This window comes from Pleurodeles waltl, chromosome 4_2 (assembly GCF_031143425.1).
Source record: "Pleurodeles waltl isolate 20211129_DDA chromosome 4_2, aPleWal1.hap1.20221129, whole genome shotgun sequence".
NCBI lineage: Eukaryota > Metazoa > Chordata > Amphibia > Caudata > Salamandridae > Pleurodeles > Pleurodeles waltl.
Window position 1 is genome coordinate 71,460,421 of NC_090443.1, and position 20,997 is coordinate 71,481,417.

The 20,997-nt window shown below is 45.2% G+C and overlaps 1 protein-coding gene across 9 annotated transcripts in view; it reads left to right on the forward strand.

Moving 5' to 3' along the window:
- The window catches only part of TIMELESS (timeless circadian regulator), a 361,230-nt gene that overhangs the window by 132,729 nt on the left and 207,504 nt on the right, over positions 1 to 20,997 (forward strand). For all 9 annotated transcript variants that reach the window (XM_069230703.1, XM_069230700.1, XM_069230699.1 and 6 more), the window contains exons 14-16: positions 1,763 to 1,914; positions 15,521 to 15,618; positions 15,854 to 15,980. In XM_069230703.1, the coding sequence (XP_069086804.1) occupies positions 1,763 to 1,914; positions 15,521 to 15,618; positions 15,854 to 15,980 (377 nt within the window). The remainder of the gene's footprint in view (positions 1 to 1,762; positions 1,915 to 15,520; positions 15,619 to 15,853; positions 15,981 to 20,997) is intronic.

A 20,997-nucleotide genomic window follows, 5' to 3' on the forward strand; every position in this document is an offset into this window, starting at 1 on the left:
TGCCACTTTTGGACAAGGGCACTTGCAAGAACCCACACCCAAAGTTTACACACTGCAGAAATCCTCCTGGAGGTGATAGATACTACAGAATTAGACAGTTTGAAGAGGGATAACAGTATGGCTTGGAAGGGGAACTGCGACACTAAGCAACCTGTACGAGGCCAGAGTTTTGATAGGGCTTGAGAACCTGAAGAGAGATTGACATTCCACATGGGCATTTGCCATTATCAGGGTGACAATACGGAAGCTGGGAGTGAATGACCCACCTGGGAATCAGGAGCTGAAAATATTATGTACCACCAATGGGAAGACCAAAGTAGTAATGTCAATTTACCAAGCATTGGTGAACCACATAACCTACTCTTTAGATTTGCAGTAGGAAACCCGTGCAACAGATATTCAGAAACCTGTTGAAGATGAGTTATTTGGCATGGTACAGTGAATAATCCTTAAAATACGCCATAGTGCACAATCCAGATTAATTCACCTATACTACGTGCATAACGCCTATTTAACGTCTGAGCAAAACAATAAGGTTAAACTAAAAGACCCAGATGTATTGAACTAGACACTGCATACTACCACTTGACTTGGGAATGTTGTGACCTAACTGGATAATGTCCGGAAGGTGACATTTGAATAATGTCTCGACCAAGAGAAACATACCTAGATCCCTGGATGTGTGTATACTGGGCTGTATGCCAGATCAAAGACCAAAAAAGTGACAACTAGCCTCATTGATCTGGCTTTGGTGTTGAAAAAGCAGCAGATTGCAAGGAGTTTGAAGATTCCAGAGGACCCAGTCAACAGACTTGGCTTAGAGAACTGGTTGAATGGTGGCAGAAAGAGATAAAGACATAATGGAAAAAAGACTTTGCTAGGGCTTCAAACTCTAAAATGGTCTCCTTACCAGAAGCAAGATTGGGAACTGTCATATAGTAGAACAAGCAGAAAATTATGGAGGTCATGGAAATAAACGAATGCTGGTTGTTAGATGGATCTACCCTACAAGACCTCTACGTTTGGTAAACAATGTACAGGATCCATAGTGACTGTCAAGTAAAGCTGTAAGCTAAACTATAAATCATAATGATGAATCAGTTATTTCTGACCAGAAGTGTTGAGCACTCTAATTATACAGGTAAAATACTCTATGTTGAATTTTGATACGATCAATAAAGATACGTTTAAAACAAAATATTTTCTTGGGAGCGTGTAGAGGCAGCAAGAAACCGCTTTGGAGCACTGATGCACTGCAGTAACAAAAACGAGTATTCACATAGACGTAGCAGGTCTGCAGAAGGCTGGGTAGAAACGCTTTTTAGGGCCACCGGACAAGGCTCGAGACGGTGTATGTATATCAGTGATTACTGTCACCATATACTGAGAGATTTCGGACTTAGTTGACTGATGCCTCTTTAATAGAAAGTAGACTTTTTTCCTTTTCTTATTACATTAAAGTGACATTAAAACAATGAATATTACACAACATTTGCGTATGCTTATAATCAAAATATTTTGACTTTGTGGCCTGCCAGAACAGTGCATGTTTGTCTGGTAGGCCAAGCATTCAATACTACATTGGGTGCCTTCATCAAAAGACTCTCCACCCTCATCTTCCATCAAAGTTTTTTTTTTTTTTTTTTATTCCACTGGAGTGAAGCACCGCACTTAATGTTAAGACTTTGTACCAATCTGTTTAACTCCAAGAAATGCCTTTAAGAGCAGTGGCCTGAATGGATTCTTGTGAATCTTTTTTTAGGGATTGGTTAGCCTCCCTGAAAAAGTGATGCCTTTTGACGCTGCCTCAGAGATCCCGGTTGAGGAGCAGCGGACAGAGGCCATGGTGAGGATCCAGGAAGGGCTATTTGCCAATAGAGGAGCAGAGGCCTTGGCACTCCTCCGCACTGCCAGGTAATTGCATGTCACTTCTTCTACAGCTAAAGAAGGGAGTATCACATTTTTATCTGCCTATATTGTTATGATTTTATTAAATAAATTATGTTTAAGTGTCTTCCTTTTGTACCCAATCTTTTGGAACTGTCAGTCATTTTGACTTTTTTCCCTCCAGGTGCGTGCTTAGAGGTGTCAAAGGTGTTCAGAGAGCTCTGAAAGTACTCTGTACACTTGGATAAGAAAAGTCTTGCTCTTATTGGCATTCACCATTGATTTTTACTCTATGCTTGTGCCAGCAGGAAAGTTCTTAAAAATAGTGGCTCTTAAGGTTTTTTTTTTTCCTTTCCTTGGAGGCATGTCTTTTAGGTCCACTCCACAAACCACCCAAATGTATTTTCCTTCAAGAAATCAAATCAAGTTAATACATAGCAAGCTAATATTTCCTATTGCTGATGGTAGATTCATCAGACTCGGTTGGTGATTTACTGGTACAATAGTAAACATAGTGATCAGCTTTAGAAAATAGCCATGCATTCTCTGTCATACTTAGCTGGAATTGTGTACTGTAAACAGTCTTTTACTGAGTAAGGAGATAGCATGGATGTAAGGAAATGCCTCCTTGGCATGGTTACCCCCTGACTTTTTGCCTTTGCTGATGCTAAGTTTTGATTTGAAAGTGTGCTGAGGCCTGCTAACCAGGCCCCAGCACCAGTGTTCTTTCCCTAACCTGTACTTTTGTTTCCACAATTGGCACACCCTGGCATCCAGATAAGTCCCTTGTAACTGGTACCCCTGGTACCAAGGGCCCTGATGCCAGGGAAGGTCTCTAAGGGCTGCAGCATATCCTATGCCACCCTGGGGACCCCTCACTCAGTACAGACACACTGCTTGCCAGCTTGTGTGTGCTGGTGAGGACAAAACAAGTCAGTCGACATGGCACTCCCCTCAGGGTGCCATTCCAACCTCACACTGCCTATGCAGTATAGGTAAGTCACCCCTCTAGCAGGCCTTACAGCCCTAAGGCAGGGTGCACTATACCATAGGTGAGAGCACCAGTGCATGAGCACTGTGCCCCTACAGTGTCTAAGCAAAACCTTAGACATTGTAAGTGCAGGGTAGCCATAAGAATATATGGTCCGGGAGTCTGTCATGCACGAACTCCACAGCACCATAATGGCTACACTGAAAACTGGGAAGTTTGGTATCAAACTTCTCAGCACAATAAATGCACACTGATGCCAGTGTACATTTTATTGTAACATACACCCCAGAGGGCACGTTAGAGGTGCCCCCTGAAACCTTAACCAACTACCCGTGTAGGCTGACTGGTTATAGCAGCCTGCCACACTCGAGACATGTTGCTGGCCACATGGGGAGAGTGCCTTTGTCACTCTGTGGCTAGTAACAAAGCCTGTACTGGGTGGAGATGCTTATCACCTCCCCCTTGCAGGAACTGTAACACCTGGCGGTGAGCCTCAAAGGTTCACCCCCTTTTTTTCAGCACCCCAGGGCATTCCAGCTAGTGGAGTTGCCCGGACCCTCTGGCCACGGCCCCATTTTTGGCGGCAAGGCCGGAGGACATAATGATAAAAACAAGGAGTCGTCACTGGCCAGTCAGGACAGCCCCTAAGACAACCTGAGCTGAGGTGACTCTGACTTTTAGAAATCCTCCATCTTGCAGATGGAGGATTCCCCCAATAGGGATAGGAATGTGACCCCCTCCCCTTGGGAGGAGGCACAAAGAGGGTGTAGCCACCCTCAGGGCTAGTAGCCATTGGCTACTGCCCTCCCTGACCTAAACGCACCCCTAAATTCTGTATTTAGGGGCTCCCCAGAACCTAGGAACTCCGATTCCTGCAACCTAAGAAGAAGAGGACTGCTAAGCTGAAAAACCCTGCAGAGAAGACGGAGACACCAACTGCTTTGGCCCCAGCTCTACCGGCCTGTCTCCCCACTTCTAAAGACACTGCTCCAGCGACGCTTTCCCCAGTGACCAGCGACCTCTGAATCCTCAGAGGACTGCCCTGCTCTCGAAGGACCAAGAACTCCTGAGGACAGCGGCTCTGTTCACCCAAGACTGCAACTTTGTTACAAAGGAGCAACTTTAAACCAACTTGCGTTTCCTGGCGGAAGCGTGAGACTTGCTACTCTGCACCCGATGCCCCCGGCTCGACTTGTGGAGAACAAACACTTCAGGGAGGACTCCCCGGTGACTGCGAGACCGTGAGTAGCCAGAGTGGCCCCCCCCCCTGAGCCCCCACAGCGACGCCTGCAGAGGGAATCCCGAGGCTCCCCCTGACCGCGACTGCCGGCTCCTCAGATCCCTACGCCTGGTAAAGACTCTGCACCTGCAGCCCCCAGGACCTGAAGGATCCGAACTCCAGTGCAGGAGTGACCCCCAGGAGGCCCTCTCCCTTTCCCAGGTGGTGGCTACCCCGAGGAGCCCCCCCCCCCCCCCCTTGCCTGCCTGCATCGCTGAAGAGACACCTTGGTCTCCCATTGATTTCCATTGAAAACCTGATGCTTGTTTGCACACTGCACCCGGCTGCCCCTGTGCCGCTGAGGGTGTACTTTCTGTGTGAACTTGTGTCCCCCCCGGTGCCCTACAAAACCCCCCTGGTCGGCCCTCCGAAGACGCGGGTACTTACCTGCTGGCAGACTGGAACCGGGGCACCCCCTTCTCCATTGAAGCCTATGCGTTTTGGGCACCACTTTGACCTCTGCACCTGACCGGCCCTGAGCTGATGGTGTGGTAACTTTGGGGTTACTCTGAACCCCCAATGGTGGGCTACCTGGGACCCAAACTTGAACCCCGTAGGTGGTTTACTTGCCTGCAAAAACTAACAAACTCTTACTCCCCCTAGGAACTGTTGAAAATTGCACTGTCTAGTTTTAAAATAGCTATATGTGATTTATGTGAAAAGTGTATATGCTATTTTGATTATTCAAAGTTCCTAAAGTACCTACCTGCAATACCTTTCATTTAAAGTATTACATGTAAAATGTGAACCTGTGGTTCTTTAAATAAACTAAGAAAATATATTTTTCTATACAAAAACCTATTGGCCTGGAATTGTCTTTGAGTGTGTGTTCCTCATTTATTGCTTGTGTGTGTGTACAACAAATGCTTAACACTACTCCTTTGATAAGCCTACTGCTCGACCACACTACCACAAAATAGAGCATTAGTATTATCTCTTTTTGCCACTATCTTACCCCTAAGGGAAACCCTTGGACTCTGTGCATACTATTCCTTAGTTTGAAATAGTGCATACGGAGCCAACTTCCTACAATGGATTTAATGGACACATGACAAAATTTAGTCAGTTGCGGTTATGGAAGGCTAAAATCCACACACGTTAACTAATGTTGTTTATAACGTTTGTAAAGACTGAACTCAAGTTTTCCATTGTGGCATGTTATATAGTTCGGTGTTTACATACATTTAAAAGATAATATGCGTTTAAACATATGTACCACATTTCTGTTATCCAGCATTGGATGTTTCAAAGTGTAACATGCTTTTTAATGATTTTCCACCACGGAACTGGGAATCCTGGAATTCTAAATGGCGTACACATCTTGTAGTTTAAAAATGGTAGTAACTATAATTAACTTTTTGTGTTCTGCTAATATAGCCCCGCACCAAGTGCTATTCAGAAAGCATAGCACTTCCCCTAGTGAAATGAAACTTCATAACATCATCCAATGTTACTAGAGATGTGAAGATACTCATTGGTTAAGTCCTGCTCTTTTTCAGCTATGTGGAAATTACCTGGGATGGCAGACCTAGGGCAATGCTACCAATAAATCCTCTCAAAATCCCACCTAAAAAAAAAATCTGCCTTTTGAAGTGAATGGTATTGACCTACCCTGCACTTTCTCTTTTTTAGGTGGGTCAGTTCCCCCTTGAAGTGGATGTGTTTTAATGGAGTTTTTCATTGAGACTGGATCTTAAAAAACACGTGCATACTTCTGCCAAACTTGATATTTACTACATGCTTCATCTGCGTTTTGCAAGCAGCAAGGCAGTTCTCATAGTAAGCTCTCACAGATCCTGCATCTCCTGTCTGAAGGGGCATTTATTAAAAAGAGAAATATACACCTGGACTTTGTCCCTATAAGTAGATCTGCAGTGACTGTATTGTTCTTTCATGGGCTACTGTGCCAAAGACTGGATGGAAACAAGAAGTTGAAGACGAACTCCTTTATTCTTACCTACATAGTTAATAACATAATGAAAAGGGTAACACGGTGGAGCAAAAGAGAAAGACTTTTAGTCAAATCTCAGCGATTTCACAGCACCAGAAATGAAATGCTTACATACACAATACACACCCAGGACAAGCCATCACCTCCCTGGAGGAAAAAATACAAAATCACTCCTTTTGTGCCAACAAACTAGAGCCTGACGCTTCATTTTTACTCCAGTTGTCTCTGCATGCCCAGGCAAGAACTAGCACGAAGAGTGTGTGGTGACAACTTTGGGACTCAGTCAAGGTGTTTGTCAGGGTTCCACCAGGGTGCCTCTTACTGACTTTCCATGCTGCCTCAGAATGCAAACACAAGGTGAAGTAAAGAGCAGCCCATGATCTTATAATCATTTGCAGTTTTCTGGTCATTCATTTGCTTGCCTCTATCGATAAGTCTATGCTGTTATGGTGGAATACCTTCCTTTTCCTCCACCGGTTTCCTTAGTCTCTCTACCTTGTCTGTGAGTTTAATATCAGTTTATTTTCCGGTCAGTGTCTTTACTTTGATTAGCTTTTTTCAGCGTCTGGTTTTTCGTCCCCGAGGTCAGCAAGTTACAGTGCACCAACTCCTGCACCACGTCTGCTTACAAGCACAGTCTGGCACCTTAAGTAACAAGTGGCACTTTTAAGTGATTCCTGCTGTGTTGATGGCGTGCTTCCAAGCAGACCTTTTGTTAACAAGTCACCGAAGCGTGTTGGTAACAGTAACAAGACCAAATCCCTGTTCCAGGGCCTTTTACTGTCCATTCATCCAACCTACCTCCGGTGAAAACACTTGTAACTACTGTTTGAAGGAGAAGCCTTTTGCTGTAAGAGGATGGAGGTCCTGTGGTAGTGGTTGACTTACTCACTCCTGATGTGTATTTAGTAGAAAGGTTCTCATGCCTTGAATTTTCACCACACAGGCTTGCAGCATTCTGATGATAATGCTGCCAAATTTGGCAGAGATGCTGAAACACCATACTCTACCTTGGGTTTTGCTTTTAAGACATGCTTTAAGCAATTCTATCAGAACAATGAAGACAAAAAGGAGAAAAGAAGTGACCGCAGATCTCAGAGACTGGTACATCATGTTCTACCACTGGTTGGCTGATTTGATATGCCTTCTACAGCATCATGCCATGGAGTCTAGAAACATTTTCTCTAATGGGGAATTTGAGGTATTGCTATTCTATATATTACAATACCTCCACAAGCAGTTGCACTGAGCTCCATGTAATGAGGTTGAGGCGATTGCCCTCGGAGGTCTGGAGCGAAATTCTTATTTAGGACAGTCTTTTTTACAAAACAGGACTTTGCCTCCTTACACAGGGCCTTTGACTGGCATTTGTGTTATTAACACGTTGGTTTCTACTATGCCATAAACCTTATGATTTTGGCCCCATTTTTGTCAGCAGCTTTGTTATACTGCCGGATTGGGCTAAATCTTAAATGGTTAGTTCAGATCAGTAATATCTAGAATGTAAAGGTATGTTGCCTAAAATATTACGGATGCTGCCTAATCGTGAATATTTCCCTGATAATTTGGTAACCACATTCACAGAAAACATATATGTGCCAAGACCGGCACCGGTTACTGTTCCCAGGACATCTGAGCCACCTTCTACACTGGAAATGTTTCCCTTAAGAAAACAACCTGTTTTTCTTTCTCAATCAAATAAACAAAGTGAAAACCGATGTTCGATGGCATCTGTCGCTGTAGATACGCATGTTCTGCAATAGCTCGCCATCTGGTGTTGGGCCGGAGTGTTACAAGTTGTTTTTCTTCGAAGAAGTCTTTCGAGTCACGGGACCGAGTGACTCCTCCTTTTGTCTCCATTGCGCATGGGCGTCGACTCCATCTTCGATTGTTTTTTTTCCGCCATCGGGTTCGGACGTGTTCCTGTCGCTCCGAGTTTCGGAACGGAAAATTTGCTAATTTCGGAAGATTTTCGTCGGTATTGTTGCGTTCGGGATCGGCGTACTTAGATTCCACACCGCATCGAAGATCGAAGAGCTCCAGTGCCCTTCGGGGTAGTTTTTCGATCCTCCGTCGGGGCCTGGTCGGCCCGACCGCGTGCTGAAGAACGCCGATGGAACGGACCCCGTTCCGTTTCTGCCCCAAATGCCACAATAAATACCCCTACACAGACCAACACTTGGTCTGCAACCTGTGCCTGTCACCTGAGCACAGCGAAGACACCTGCGAGGCCTGTCGTGCGTTCCGGTCCCGAAAAACACTCCGAGACCGTCGAGCCAGAAGACTTCAGATGGCGTCCGCACCGACAGCCCAACGGGAGTTCGAGGAACAGGAAGAGGAAGGTACCTTCTCGATCCAAGACTCAGACTCCGAAGGATTCGACGATACACAAACCGTGAGTAAAACGTCGAAATCCACTCAGAGGAACATTTACAAGGCCCAGGGGACGCCACTGCCACCAGGCCATGGCTCGACCCATAAATTCGGTGACCGACCGTCGGCACCGAAAAAGGCCCAAACAGTGCCGAGATCGTCCGACTCCGGTCGAGACACCGGCACGCAGCCTTCTCGGGACCGAGAAAGTGCTGGAGACAAGCCTCGACACCGAGATGCCGGTGTGGAAACGGCTCGACGCAGAGACAGCGGCACCGAAACAGATCGACGCCGAGAGGTTTCGGCCCCGAAAAGGAAAAAAGTCACCTCGGAGCCGAAAAAACACGCAGACAAAGTTTCGATGCCGAAACAAACTGCAAGCGACCCAGCTTCAGGCTCTTATACAGAAGAGCACTCGCTAACCTCCCAAATGCAGAAGCATAGGTTTGAGGAAGAGCTACAAGCAACTGATGTGGACCATACGCAAAAGCGTATCTTCATTCAGCAGGGGACAGGAAAAATAAGCACCCTTCCCCCCATTAGGAGAAAGAGAAGGTTGGAGTTCCAGACGGAACAAACACCACAACCAAAAGTGGTGAAAAGAGTTACACCACCACCCTCTCCTCCGCCCGTGATTAACGTTTCACCAGCACAAACTCCATCACACTCCCCAGCTCACACCACCATGAGCCAGGGTGACCAAGATCAGGACGCATGGGACCTATACGACGCCCCAGTGTCAGATAACAGTCCGGAGGCATACCCTACAAAGCCATCTCCACCAGAAGACAGCACCGCGTACTCTCAAGTGGTGGCTAGAGCAGCACAATTTCACCACGTAAGCCTCCACTCAGAACAGGTCGAGGATGATTTCTTATTCAACACACTCTCCTCCACCCACAGCTCATACCAAAGCCTGCCTATGCTCCCTGGTATGCTCCGGCACGCAAAAGACATCTTTAAGGAGCCGGTCAAAAGTAGGGCAATCACACCAAGGGTGGAAAAAAAGTATAAGCCGCCTCCTACGGACCCGGTTTTCATCACTACACAGCTGCCACCAGACTGTCGTTGTAGGAGCAGCTAGGAAAAGGGCCAACTCTCACACATCTGGAGATGCACCACCCCCAGATAAAGAAAGCCGCAAGTTCGATGCAGCTGGTAAAAGAGTCGCAGCACAAGCTGCAAACCAGTGGCGCATCGCGAACTCCCAGGCACTACTTGCGTGCTATGACAGAGCCCACTGGGACGAGATGCAACATCTCATTGAACATCTGCCCAAGGACTTACAAAATAGGGCAAAACAAGTGGTTGAGGAGGGACAGGCCATCTCCAACAACCAGATCCGCTCCTCCATGGACGCTGCAGATACAGCTGCACGGACAATTAATACATCTGTAACTATCAGAAGGCATGCATGGCTCCGAACGTCTGGATTTAAACCAGAGATTCAACAAGCAGTTCTCAATATGCCTTTTAATGAAAAAGAACTGTTCGGTCCAGAAGTGGCCACAGCGCTTGAGAAACTCAAAAAAGATACGGACACTGCCAAAGCCATGGGCGCACTCTACTCCCCGCAGAGCAGAGGGAATTACAGCACATTCCGTAAAACGCCCTTTCGAGGGGGGTTTCGGGGTCAAAGCACACAAGCCAGCACCTCACAAGCCACACCGTCCAGTTACCAGGGACAGTATAGAGGAGGTTTTCGGGGACAATATAGAGGAGGGCAATTCCCTAGAAATAGAGGAAGATTTCAAAGCCCCAAAACCCCTACTACTAAACAGTGACTCACATGTCACTCACCCCCTCCACACAACACCAGTGGGGGGAAGAATAGGTCATTATTACAAAGCATGGGAGAAAATCACTACAGACACTTGGGTTCTAGCAATTATCCAACATGGTTATTGCATAGAATTTCTACAATTCCCTCCAAACATACCACCAAAAGCACAAAATTTAACAACACACCATTCCAATCTCCTGGAGATAGAAGTGCAGGCACTATTGCAAAAGAATGCAATCGAATTAGTGCCAAACACACAAATAAACACAGGAGTTTACTCACTGTACTTTCTGATACCAAAGAAGGACAAAACACTGAGACCAATCCTAGACCTCAGAGTAGTGAACACTTTCATCAAATCAGACCACTTCCACATGGTCACACTACAAGAAGTATTGCCATTGCTAAAACTACACGACTACATGGCAACTTTAGACCTCAAGGATGCTTATTTCCATATACCAATACACCCATCGCACAGGAAATACCTAAGGTTTGTATTCAAAGGAATACATTACCAATTCAAGGTACTGCCTTTCGGATTAACAACCGCACCAAGAGTCTTTACCAAATGTCTAGCGGTAGTCGCTGCACACATAAGAAGGCAGCAAATACATGTGTTCCCATATTTGGACGACTGGCTAATCAAGGCCCATTCGTTCATACAGTGCTCAAATCACACAAATCAGATCATACAAACCCTCTTCAAACTCGGGTTCACCGTCAATTTCACAAAATCCAACATTCTGCCGCGCAAGGTACAACAATACCTAGGAGCCATAATAGACACATCAAAGGGAGTAGCCACTCCAAGTCCACAAAGAATTCTAAATTTCAACACCATCATACAGCGCATGTATCCAACACAAAAGATACAGGCAAAGATGGTATTACAACTCCTAGGCATGATGTCTTCATGCATAGCCATTGTCCCAAACGCAAGACTGCACATGAGGCCCTTACAACAATGCCTAGCATCACAGTGGTCTCAAGCACAGGGTCACCTTCTAGATCTGGTGTTAATAGACCGCCAAACTTACCTCTCGCTTCTGTGGTGGAACAACATAAATTTAAACAAGGGGCGGCCTTTCCAAGACCCAGTGCCACAATACGTAATAACAACAGATGCTTCCATGACAGGGTGGGGAGCACACCTCCATCAACACAGCATACAAGGACAATGGAACGTACATCAAACAAAACTGCATATCAATCACCTAGAACTTCTAGCAGTTTTTCAAGCACTAAAAGCCTTCCAACCAATAATAGTTCACAAATACATTCTCGTCAAAACAGACAACATGACAACAATGTATTATCTAAACAAGCAGGGGGGGACGCACTCCACGCAGTTAAGCCTGCTAGCACAAAAAATTTGGCATTGGGCAATTCACAACCAAATTCGCCTAATAGCACAGTTTATACCAGGGATCCAAAATCAACTCGCAGACAATCTCTCTCGAGATCATCAACAGGTCCACGAATGGGAAATTCACCCCCAAATTCTGAACACTTATTTCAAACTCTGGGGAACACCTCAGATAGACTTGTTTGCGACAAGGGAGAACGCAAAATGCCAAAACTTCGCATCCAGATACCCACACAAACAATCCCAAGGCAATGCCCTATGGATGAACTGGTCAGGGATATTTGCTTACGCTTTTCCTCCTCTCCCTCTCCTTCCTTACCTGGTAAACAAACTCAGTCAAAGCAAACTCAAACTCATATTGATAGCACCAACTTGGGCAAGGCAACCCTGGTACACAACGCTGCTAGACCTATCAGTGGTACCCTGCATCAAATTGCCCAACAGGCCAGATCTGTTGACACAGCACAACCAAAAGATCAGACACCCAGATCCAGCATCGCTGAATCTAGCAATCTGGCTCCTGAAATCCTAGAATTCGGGCACTTACAACTTACCCAAGAATGTATGGAAGTCATAAAACAAGCCAGAAGGCCATCCACCAGGCACTGTTATGCAAGTAAATGGAAGAGGTTTGTTTGCTACTGCCATATTAATCAAATACAACCATTACACACAACTCCAGAACATGTAGTGGGTTACTTGCTTCACTTACAAAAATCTAACCTAGCTTTCTCTTCCATTAAAATACACCTTGCAGCAATATCTGCATACCTGCAGACTACCTATTCAACTTCCCTATATAAGATACCAGTCATTAAAGCATTCATGGAGGGCCTTAGGAGAATTATACCACCAAGAACACTACCTGTTCCTTTATGGAACCTAAATGTTGTCCTAACTAGACTTATGGGTCCACCTTTTGAACCCATGCACTCCTGCGACATACAGTTCCTAACCTGGAAGGTGGCATTTCTCATCGCCATTACTTCCCTAAGAAGAGTAAGCGAGATTCAGGCGTTTACAATACAGGAACCTTTTATACAACTACACAAAAATAAAGTCGTCCTAAGGACCAATCCTAAATTTTTGCCAAAGGTTATTTCACCGTTCCATCTAAATCAAACAGTGGAACTTCCAGTGTTCTTTCCACAGCCAGATACCGTAGCTGAAAGGGCACTACATACATTAGATGTCAAAAGAGCATTGATGTATTACATTGACAGAACAAAAAACATCAGAAAGACTAAACAACTCTTTATTGCATTTCAAAAACCTCATGCAGGAAACCCAATTTCAAAACAAGGTATAGCCAGATGGATAGTTAAATGCATCCAAATCTGCTACCTTAAAGCTAAACGACAGCTGCCCATTACACCAAGGGCACACTCAACCAGAAAGAAAGGTGCTACCATGGCCTTTCTAGGAAACATCCCAATGCAAGAAATATGTAAGGCAGCCACATGGTCTACGCCTCACACATTCACCAAGCACTACTGTGTAGACGTGTTATCCGCACAACAAGCCACAGTAGGTCAAGCTGTATTAAGAACATTATTTCAGACTACTTCCACTCCTACAGGCTGATCCACCGCTTTTGGGGAAATAACTGCTTACTAGTCTATGCAGAACATGCGTATCTACAGCGACAGATGCCATCGAACTGAAAATGTCACTTACCCAGTGTACATCTGTTCGTGGCATCAGTCGCAGTAGATTCGCATGTGCCCACCCGCCTCCCCGGGAGCCTGTAGCAGTTTGGAAGTTACCTTCAATTATTTATATATGTGTCATCTCAACCTTAAATAGGTGCATACTTAGTCACTCCATTGCATGGGCACTATTACTACAATTCAACTCCTACCTCACCCTCTGCGGGGAAAAACAATCGAAGATGGAGTCGACGCCCATGCGCAATGGAGACAAAAGGAGGAGTCACTCGGTCCCGTGACTCGAAAGACTTCTTCGAAGAAAAACAACTTGTAACACTCCGGCCCAACACCAGATGGCGAGCTATTGCAGAACATGCGAATCTACTGCGACTGATGCCACGAACAGATGTACACTGGGTAAGTGACATTTTCATTATCCTCCCAATTTTGAAGGGGTGCATGATCTTCTTCATACTGCAAAAAGTATCTTTTTAGTAATGTCTGGAGCTATTTTAGCACAGTATCTTGTTCCTCCTTATACGCTGGTTACTTCATTATTATTAAGACACTGCCTCCCACTGACCAACATTTTTGGTCTGTAAGGCGACACCTCTGGAAAGTTCTAGGGCAGTTTGAACTAGGCTTCACTTTGAAACATCTACATCAATTTGCTAGACTCAAAATACAGAACTCTTAAAGAAGAGCCTTCTATCTTGATGGATGACCACCTGGCCCAATCTGTAGTTCTAGGAAAATGAAAGGATCAATGCCTTCTGCTATCATCTGCTCTAGGCAAGGAGGTGAAGGCATGGGAATGAAAAAGGTAAGTGTAACAAAATTCAGGCTTCCACAGAGATCACAGTATTACCTAAACTGGGAGTTTGTGTTAGTTTCTAAGTAGTTTGACTTAATGGCGTGACCATAGGAGTGCTTCCCAAATAACATAACATAAAAACAATAATAGAGAGCTACAAAATATGGAAGAGTAACAAAAGTGTGCAGGTTTCTTCTTTGGGAGCATAGACCAGCTTTCAGAGTTACTGTAGAAGATTCTTATTTGATTGTGGGGAGGGAAGTAGACATACTTGGTATAAAAAATATCTTATGAATACATAGCAATCAGTTGCTCTGACTGTACAGGAATGTTTGGATTTGTGCAGCTTCATTATTTTCAGATGTAAATTAAAGAATCATAAAATTACAGTTTAAAAGTCTTGCTAGCACTCTCCAGCTTGTAATGCAAGGGACCTGTCGGGAGATAAACAGGCTTAGAACAGAAAGCAGATGCTGCATTCTAATCCAGAGCCAACCATTTGGTTGGGTCTAGTGGATTTAATGAACTAATGCATCCACTAAGTTTGGCGCCATAGGTTACAATCCTAGCGGACCAATCAATCTTTAATCCGCCCTGTCGACAAAATGCATATAATTGATGTGAATAACAATTAATGTCCGTTATCTGTATAGTGCAAAGAGATCCTCTGAAGGTGAATGTGCCTTTTACAAATAGTTACTTTATGATATTGGTATTTTATTACATCAGCTGACTTATTGGGGTTGCAGGCACCTCATTAATCATTCTTGGGCATGTAGTGTTGTCTTCATTTGTGATCCGTGCTCAAACTGCAGAAATCATTACTACACTGTCTGGAGGAAATTAAATATCTTTTGCTGCCAATTAATTACTTCCCGAGAACAAAAAAGACCAGGAATTCGATTTCAAGTGAGTTGTGAACAATAGGTGAAACACAACTACATCACTATGTGATTCACAAGTCACACAGTTTTGTAGATGATACATCCAAAACGTGTCAATTTCAGGCAATAGTCCACATTTTTTGGCTGTTTGCCGGACAGTATTCCTTTAGGATTGCATACCTGTCCAGAAAAGTACATTGTAAATTTTATTAATTGTTACCCTGCAAAAATGATGTCTCTGTTTGTGAAACACTGCTCACAATAAAGAAACCAATGTTAAAAATTCAACAATTACCTAAGCGACCTTATGAGGCCTTGTGACTTAAAACATAGTGAAGTAGTGCTGCTACACTTTAGTTCACATTTAATTTGCAGATGTGCCATAGAGGAAAGGCACATTAATGTGTGTGCTAGACATGCTGGTTCATAAGTGCCTCACTTCATTCCTGTTTTAACTACACCGTTTACGTTGGGTGCTGTACCATTAATAGGCAGAGACAATGTTTAAATGCTCTGGTCCCTGTTGCTTCTCTTTTGTAGAGAGGTGTGGCCTGAAGGTGATGTATTTGGCTCTCCTGAGCTGGACCCAGAAGAAGAGTCTCAACTCCTACGACAGATTCTTTTTGCTGATTTGCCCCGTGAGTATGAATTATCTGTGCTTTTTGTTTTACCTTTTTTTCTACTTTACATCCAGCCTCAAAGTTGGAAAGGCCAGGCCTGGCAATGCTTCTCATTTCAAAGGATGATAATCACCTGGCTGCTTTGCAATAGTCCTTATATCAATTTCTGCTGTTTTCATTTTCTTCGTTTTTGTTGACATGCAGATCACTTAAACCTACAATTCCATTACTGTATTTTACACTCTCATTACAGGTCAGGTAGTGTCGACAGAAGCCGAAGCAGAGGATTCTGAAGACCATGGTGATGAAGAAGAGACAGAAGAGATGGCTGCTGTCCATGTTTCTGAGAAGGAGTTCAATTTCTTGGATTACTTGAAACGGTAAATGAAATTTTCATGAGGGCTGAAACTCGGGCTCATACTCTGGTGGCTTGGCTGAGGGTGTATTTGAAAGGCAGCCTCGAGATATGAGTGTGGAGCCTCTGCCTGCACGTGAACTGTGTGGATCCAATATTTGGAGTTTAGAAAGTGTTTTTTGTGTTTACCATCTTTTTTCTCAGCTAGATACTACTTATATTTTGTCACTGCATACTCATTATATAATATTGGTTCATTAAATTTGGTTTCACAGGCATGCAATCTGCCTGTTCTTTCGATGAGACTTCTACAGAAGGGCTGATTACCTTTGAAGGACCTCACAAAGGTCTGCATTCTTAAGCTGGAAAAGTGACTGAATCTTCTGGAGAAGATAAGGAAAGGAATGTTTGTAGGTGAAGCGAGGGCACTCCTACAGGTAAACTGTCAAATCTAAGCTGGGATTCTAGAATGGTGAGAAATCTAGCCCTTACCGATCTTTAATGGAAGCCCAGGATCAGCAGTCACCAAACCAGTTTGGTTAAGACAAACCTAGTATTCTTTGGGATGTGATCCAGGTAATGGGCTAAACAAAGGCAGCCTACTGTCTGAAGGCTACTAGTACATCCAGCTTCAAACTGACCACTCACTTAACAAAGTTTTCACTGTAAGTCAGCCAGTGAACTCTAAGTGGGGGAAAACCAGAGTAGCTTTCCCTCCCACCTCTGCAAGGTGCGATATCTGGCTGTGTTCCAGATAGGAGCAGTGGGTTTTGCACAGCCATATTTCTGTTAACTGCTGCCTTCAGGACACAGACCTCTCATGAAAAGGAAGCAGAGGGTGCTGTGTGTGGCCGCTTAGCCATTGAGGCCAACCTTGTAACTAAGGGTACCCAATAGACAGATAACAGCTGGACATCTGACCAGCAAGGGAAGGCAGACTTACGAACATGTGTGCTAAAGAACTTGGATGCGGGCGGGAGACTGCCGGACTGTGGTAATGATTCTTTGTTGGAACTGGAAAGTTAGTGACCAAACCAACTTAGTCACTGTGAACGTGTATCCAGAAACAGGAAATCAAGAACTTTAGTGTCTGCACCAAGGCCTGACCAGAGAACTGAGGAGAAAGGGTACAGTTTACTGGCCTAGTCAGATGTGAAAGGACCAGAATCGAGACAGTCTGCGATATGGACATAAGCCAGAGACACCCCCAGAAGATTTTGGAAGTTTGAAAGCTGGTAACTGTGCTTGCCTTCTCAAGGTGACTGACTCACCCAGCCCTCTGGCCTGTATGAAGATAGAGGCATCCTGGAGTTGTGCTCTGTGACTGGATGGGAAGAACCCTCCACTGGTCACTTGTGAGCACTGTGCAGGAACTTTTGTGTTCGATGGCATATGTTGCTGCAGATACACATGTTTGGCACAGTCCGCTGCCTGGTGTTGGGCTCGGAGTATTACAAGTTGTTTTTCTTCGAAGAAGTCTTTTTTGGTCACGGGACCGAAGGACTCCTCCCTCTTCGGCTCCATTGCGCATGGGCGTCGACTCCATCTTAGATTGTTTTTTTTCCGCTGTCTGGTTCGGACGTATTCCTTTTCGCTCCGTGTTTCGGTTCGGAAAGTTAGTCAGAATCTCGGAAGAAAGCGTCGGTATTGTTCCGTTCGGTATCGGGATAGTTAGGTACATCGACACCGATCATCGGAAGACTTTGGGGTAGCTTCGATTCCCCCATCGGGGCCTGGTCGGCCCGACCGCGTGCGACATCGAAGCCGATGGAACGGACCCCGTTCCGTTTCTGCCCAAAATGTCACAGTAAGTATCCTTATACAGATCAGCACTTGGTCTGTAACTTGTGCTTGTCCCCCGAGCACAAGGAGGATACCTGTGAGGCCTGTCGAGCCTTCCGGTCCAGAAAAACACTCCGGGACCGAAGAGCCAGGCGTCTACAAATGGCGTCCACGCCGACAAAACAACGTTTCGACGACGAAGAGGAAACATTCTCGGTTCCGGACTCAGAATCCGGAGACTCCGACGTCGAACAACAGCAACAAACTGTGAGTAAGACGTCGAAAAGTAAAACCATCGACAAAACGAAAGCCCAGGGGACGCCACTGCCAACAGGCCATGGCTCGACCCATAAAACAGGCGACCCGTCGAAGGCGCCGAAAAAGGGCACGCCCATAGCGAAGACACCCGACTCCGGTCGAGGGACCGCCATGGAGCAACCTCGGAGCCGAGAAAGCGGCTCCGAGAGACAAAAACAAGATACCGGCACCGAAAAACATCGGCACCGAGAATCCATGCCGAAAGGAACAAAAATTCTGTCGGTGCCGAAACCGAAAAAAGATTCTCTCTCGGCGCCGAAAAATACCACACCTTCATCCTACTCAGAGGAACAAGGAATAAGTGGCCAGATGCACAGATTTGGACAAGAGCTCCAAAGTGTAGAATCAGACTACACACAAGAGACTGTACATCCAGCAAGACACAGGGAAGATATCAACCCTTCCCCCAATAATGAGGAAAAGAAGGATCAGTCTCCTCAAGGATGACGCACAACCACAAGCCAAAGTGGTTAAAAAAGTCACGCCTCCGCCCTCTCCATTACAACAGGCATCGCCGGCACAAACACCGCCACAAATGCACTCACCAGCGCAAACTACCATAAGTCAAGATAATCAGGATCAAGACGCTTGGGACCTATACGACACCCCAGTGCCGGACAATGATCCAGATTCATACCCCACAAAGCCGTCACCGCCAGAGGACAGTACCTCATACTCACAACTGGTGGCTAGGGCTGCAGAATTCCACAATGTCCAACTGCATTCCGATCCTATAGAGGATGATTTTTTATTTAACACCCTCTCGGCTACACATAGCCAATATCAATGTCTCCCAATGCTACCGGGGATGTTACGGCACGCAAAACAAATTTTTGAAGAGCCCGTAAAATCAAGAGCCATCACCCCAAGGGTGGATAAAAAATACAAACCACCACCCACAGATCCAGTGTTTATTACTTCGCAGTTACCACCTGACTCCGTAGTAGTAGGGGCAGCTCGCAAAAGAGCAAATTCCCATACATCTGGCGACGCCCCACCTCCGGACAAAGAAAGCAGAAAATTTGATGCGGCAGGAAAAAGAGTAGCATCACAGGCAGCCAACCAGTGGCGCATCGCAAATTCTCAAGCGCTGCTGGCCAGATATGACCGCGCTCACTGGGATGAGATGCAACTTCTCGTAGACCATCTTCCCCAAGAATACCAAAAAAGGGCGCAGCAAATAGTTGAAGAGGGACAAACGATCTCAAACAATCAAATCCGCTCTTCACTGGACGCAGCCGATACTGCAGCGAGAACAGTCAACACTGCTGTCACCATAAGGAGACACGCTTGGCTCCGCACTTCAGGCTTCAAACCTGAAATCCAGCAGGCTGTCCTTAATATGCCCTTCAACGAAAAACAACTTTTTGGCCCTGAAGTGGACACAGCCATTGAAAAACTTAAAAAGGACACAGACACGGCCAAGGCCATGGGCGCACTCTACTCCCCGCAGAGCAGAGGCTCTTTTAGAAAAACTCCATTTAGAGGGGGGTTTCGTGGCCAACCCACAGACACCACCAGCCAACAAACAAGAACCACACCATATCAGGGTTCCTTCCAAAGGGGAGGTTTCAGGGGATATAGAGGGGGTCAATTCCCAAGGAGTAGGGGAAGATTCCAGACTCCAAAAACACCTCCACCTAAACAGTGACTTTCAAGTCACGCAACCCCTTCACTCAACACCAGTGGGGGGAAGACTAAGCCAATTCTACCAATCTTGGCAACAGATTACAACAGACAATTGGGTATTAGCAATAATCCAACATGGCTATTGCATAGAATTCCACAAATTCCCACCAAACATCCCTCCCAAAACACGCAAAATGTCACCACAACATTTAGAACTTTTAGGACTAGAAGTTCAAGCACTACTGCAAAAGGATGCAATAGAGTTAGTACCAGTACAGCAAAAAAACACAGGAGTTTACTCCCTGTACTTTCTAATTCCAAAAAAAGACAAAACATTAAGACCAATATTAGATCTCAGGACACTAAATGCCTACATCATATCGGACCATTTTCACATGGTCACACTACAAGACATCATTCCACTGCTCAAACAGCAAGATTACATGACCACATTAGACCTAAAGGATGCGTACTTTCATATACCAATACACCCTTCTCACAGAAAGTACCTACGGTTCGTATTCAAAGGAATACATTACCAATTCAAAGTGTTGCCATTCGGAATAACAACTGCACCAAGAGTGTTCACAAAATGTCTAGCAGTAGTAGCAGCACACATCAGGAGACAACAGATACATGTGTTCCCTTACCTAGACGATTGGCTAATCAAGACCAACACAGTAAAAAAATGCGCAAACGACACCACATGTGTCATAGAAACCCTTCACAAACTGGGGTTTTCCATCAACTATACAAAATCACACCTAGAACCGTGTCAGACACAACAATATCTAGGAGCAACCATCAACACATCAAAAGGAATTGCCACTCCAAGTCCACAAAGAGTGCAGGCATTCCACAAGGTAATAAGTGCTATGTTTCCAAACCAAAAGATACAAGCAAAATTTGTGCTAAAACTTCTAGGCATGATGTCATCATGCATAGCCATTGTCCCAAACGCAAGACTACACATGCGACCCTTACAACAGTGTCTAGCATCACAATGGTCACAGGCACAGGGTCAACTTCAAGATCTGGTGTTGGTAGACCGCCAAACATACCTCTCGCTTCTATGGTGGAACAGCAAAAATTTAAACAAAGGGCGGACATTTCAGGACCCAGTGCCTCAATACGTTATAACAACAGATGCTTCCATGACAGGGTGGGGAGCACACCTCAATCACCACAGCATTCAAGGACAATGGGATATACACCAAACAAAATTTCATATCAATTACCTAGAACTGTTAGCAGTATTTCTAGCGTTAAAAGCCTTCCAACCCATAATAACACACAAATAAATTCTTGTCAAA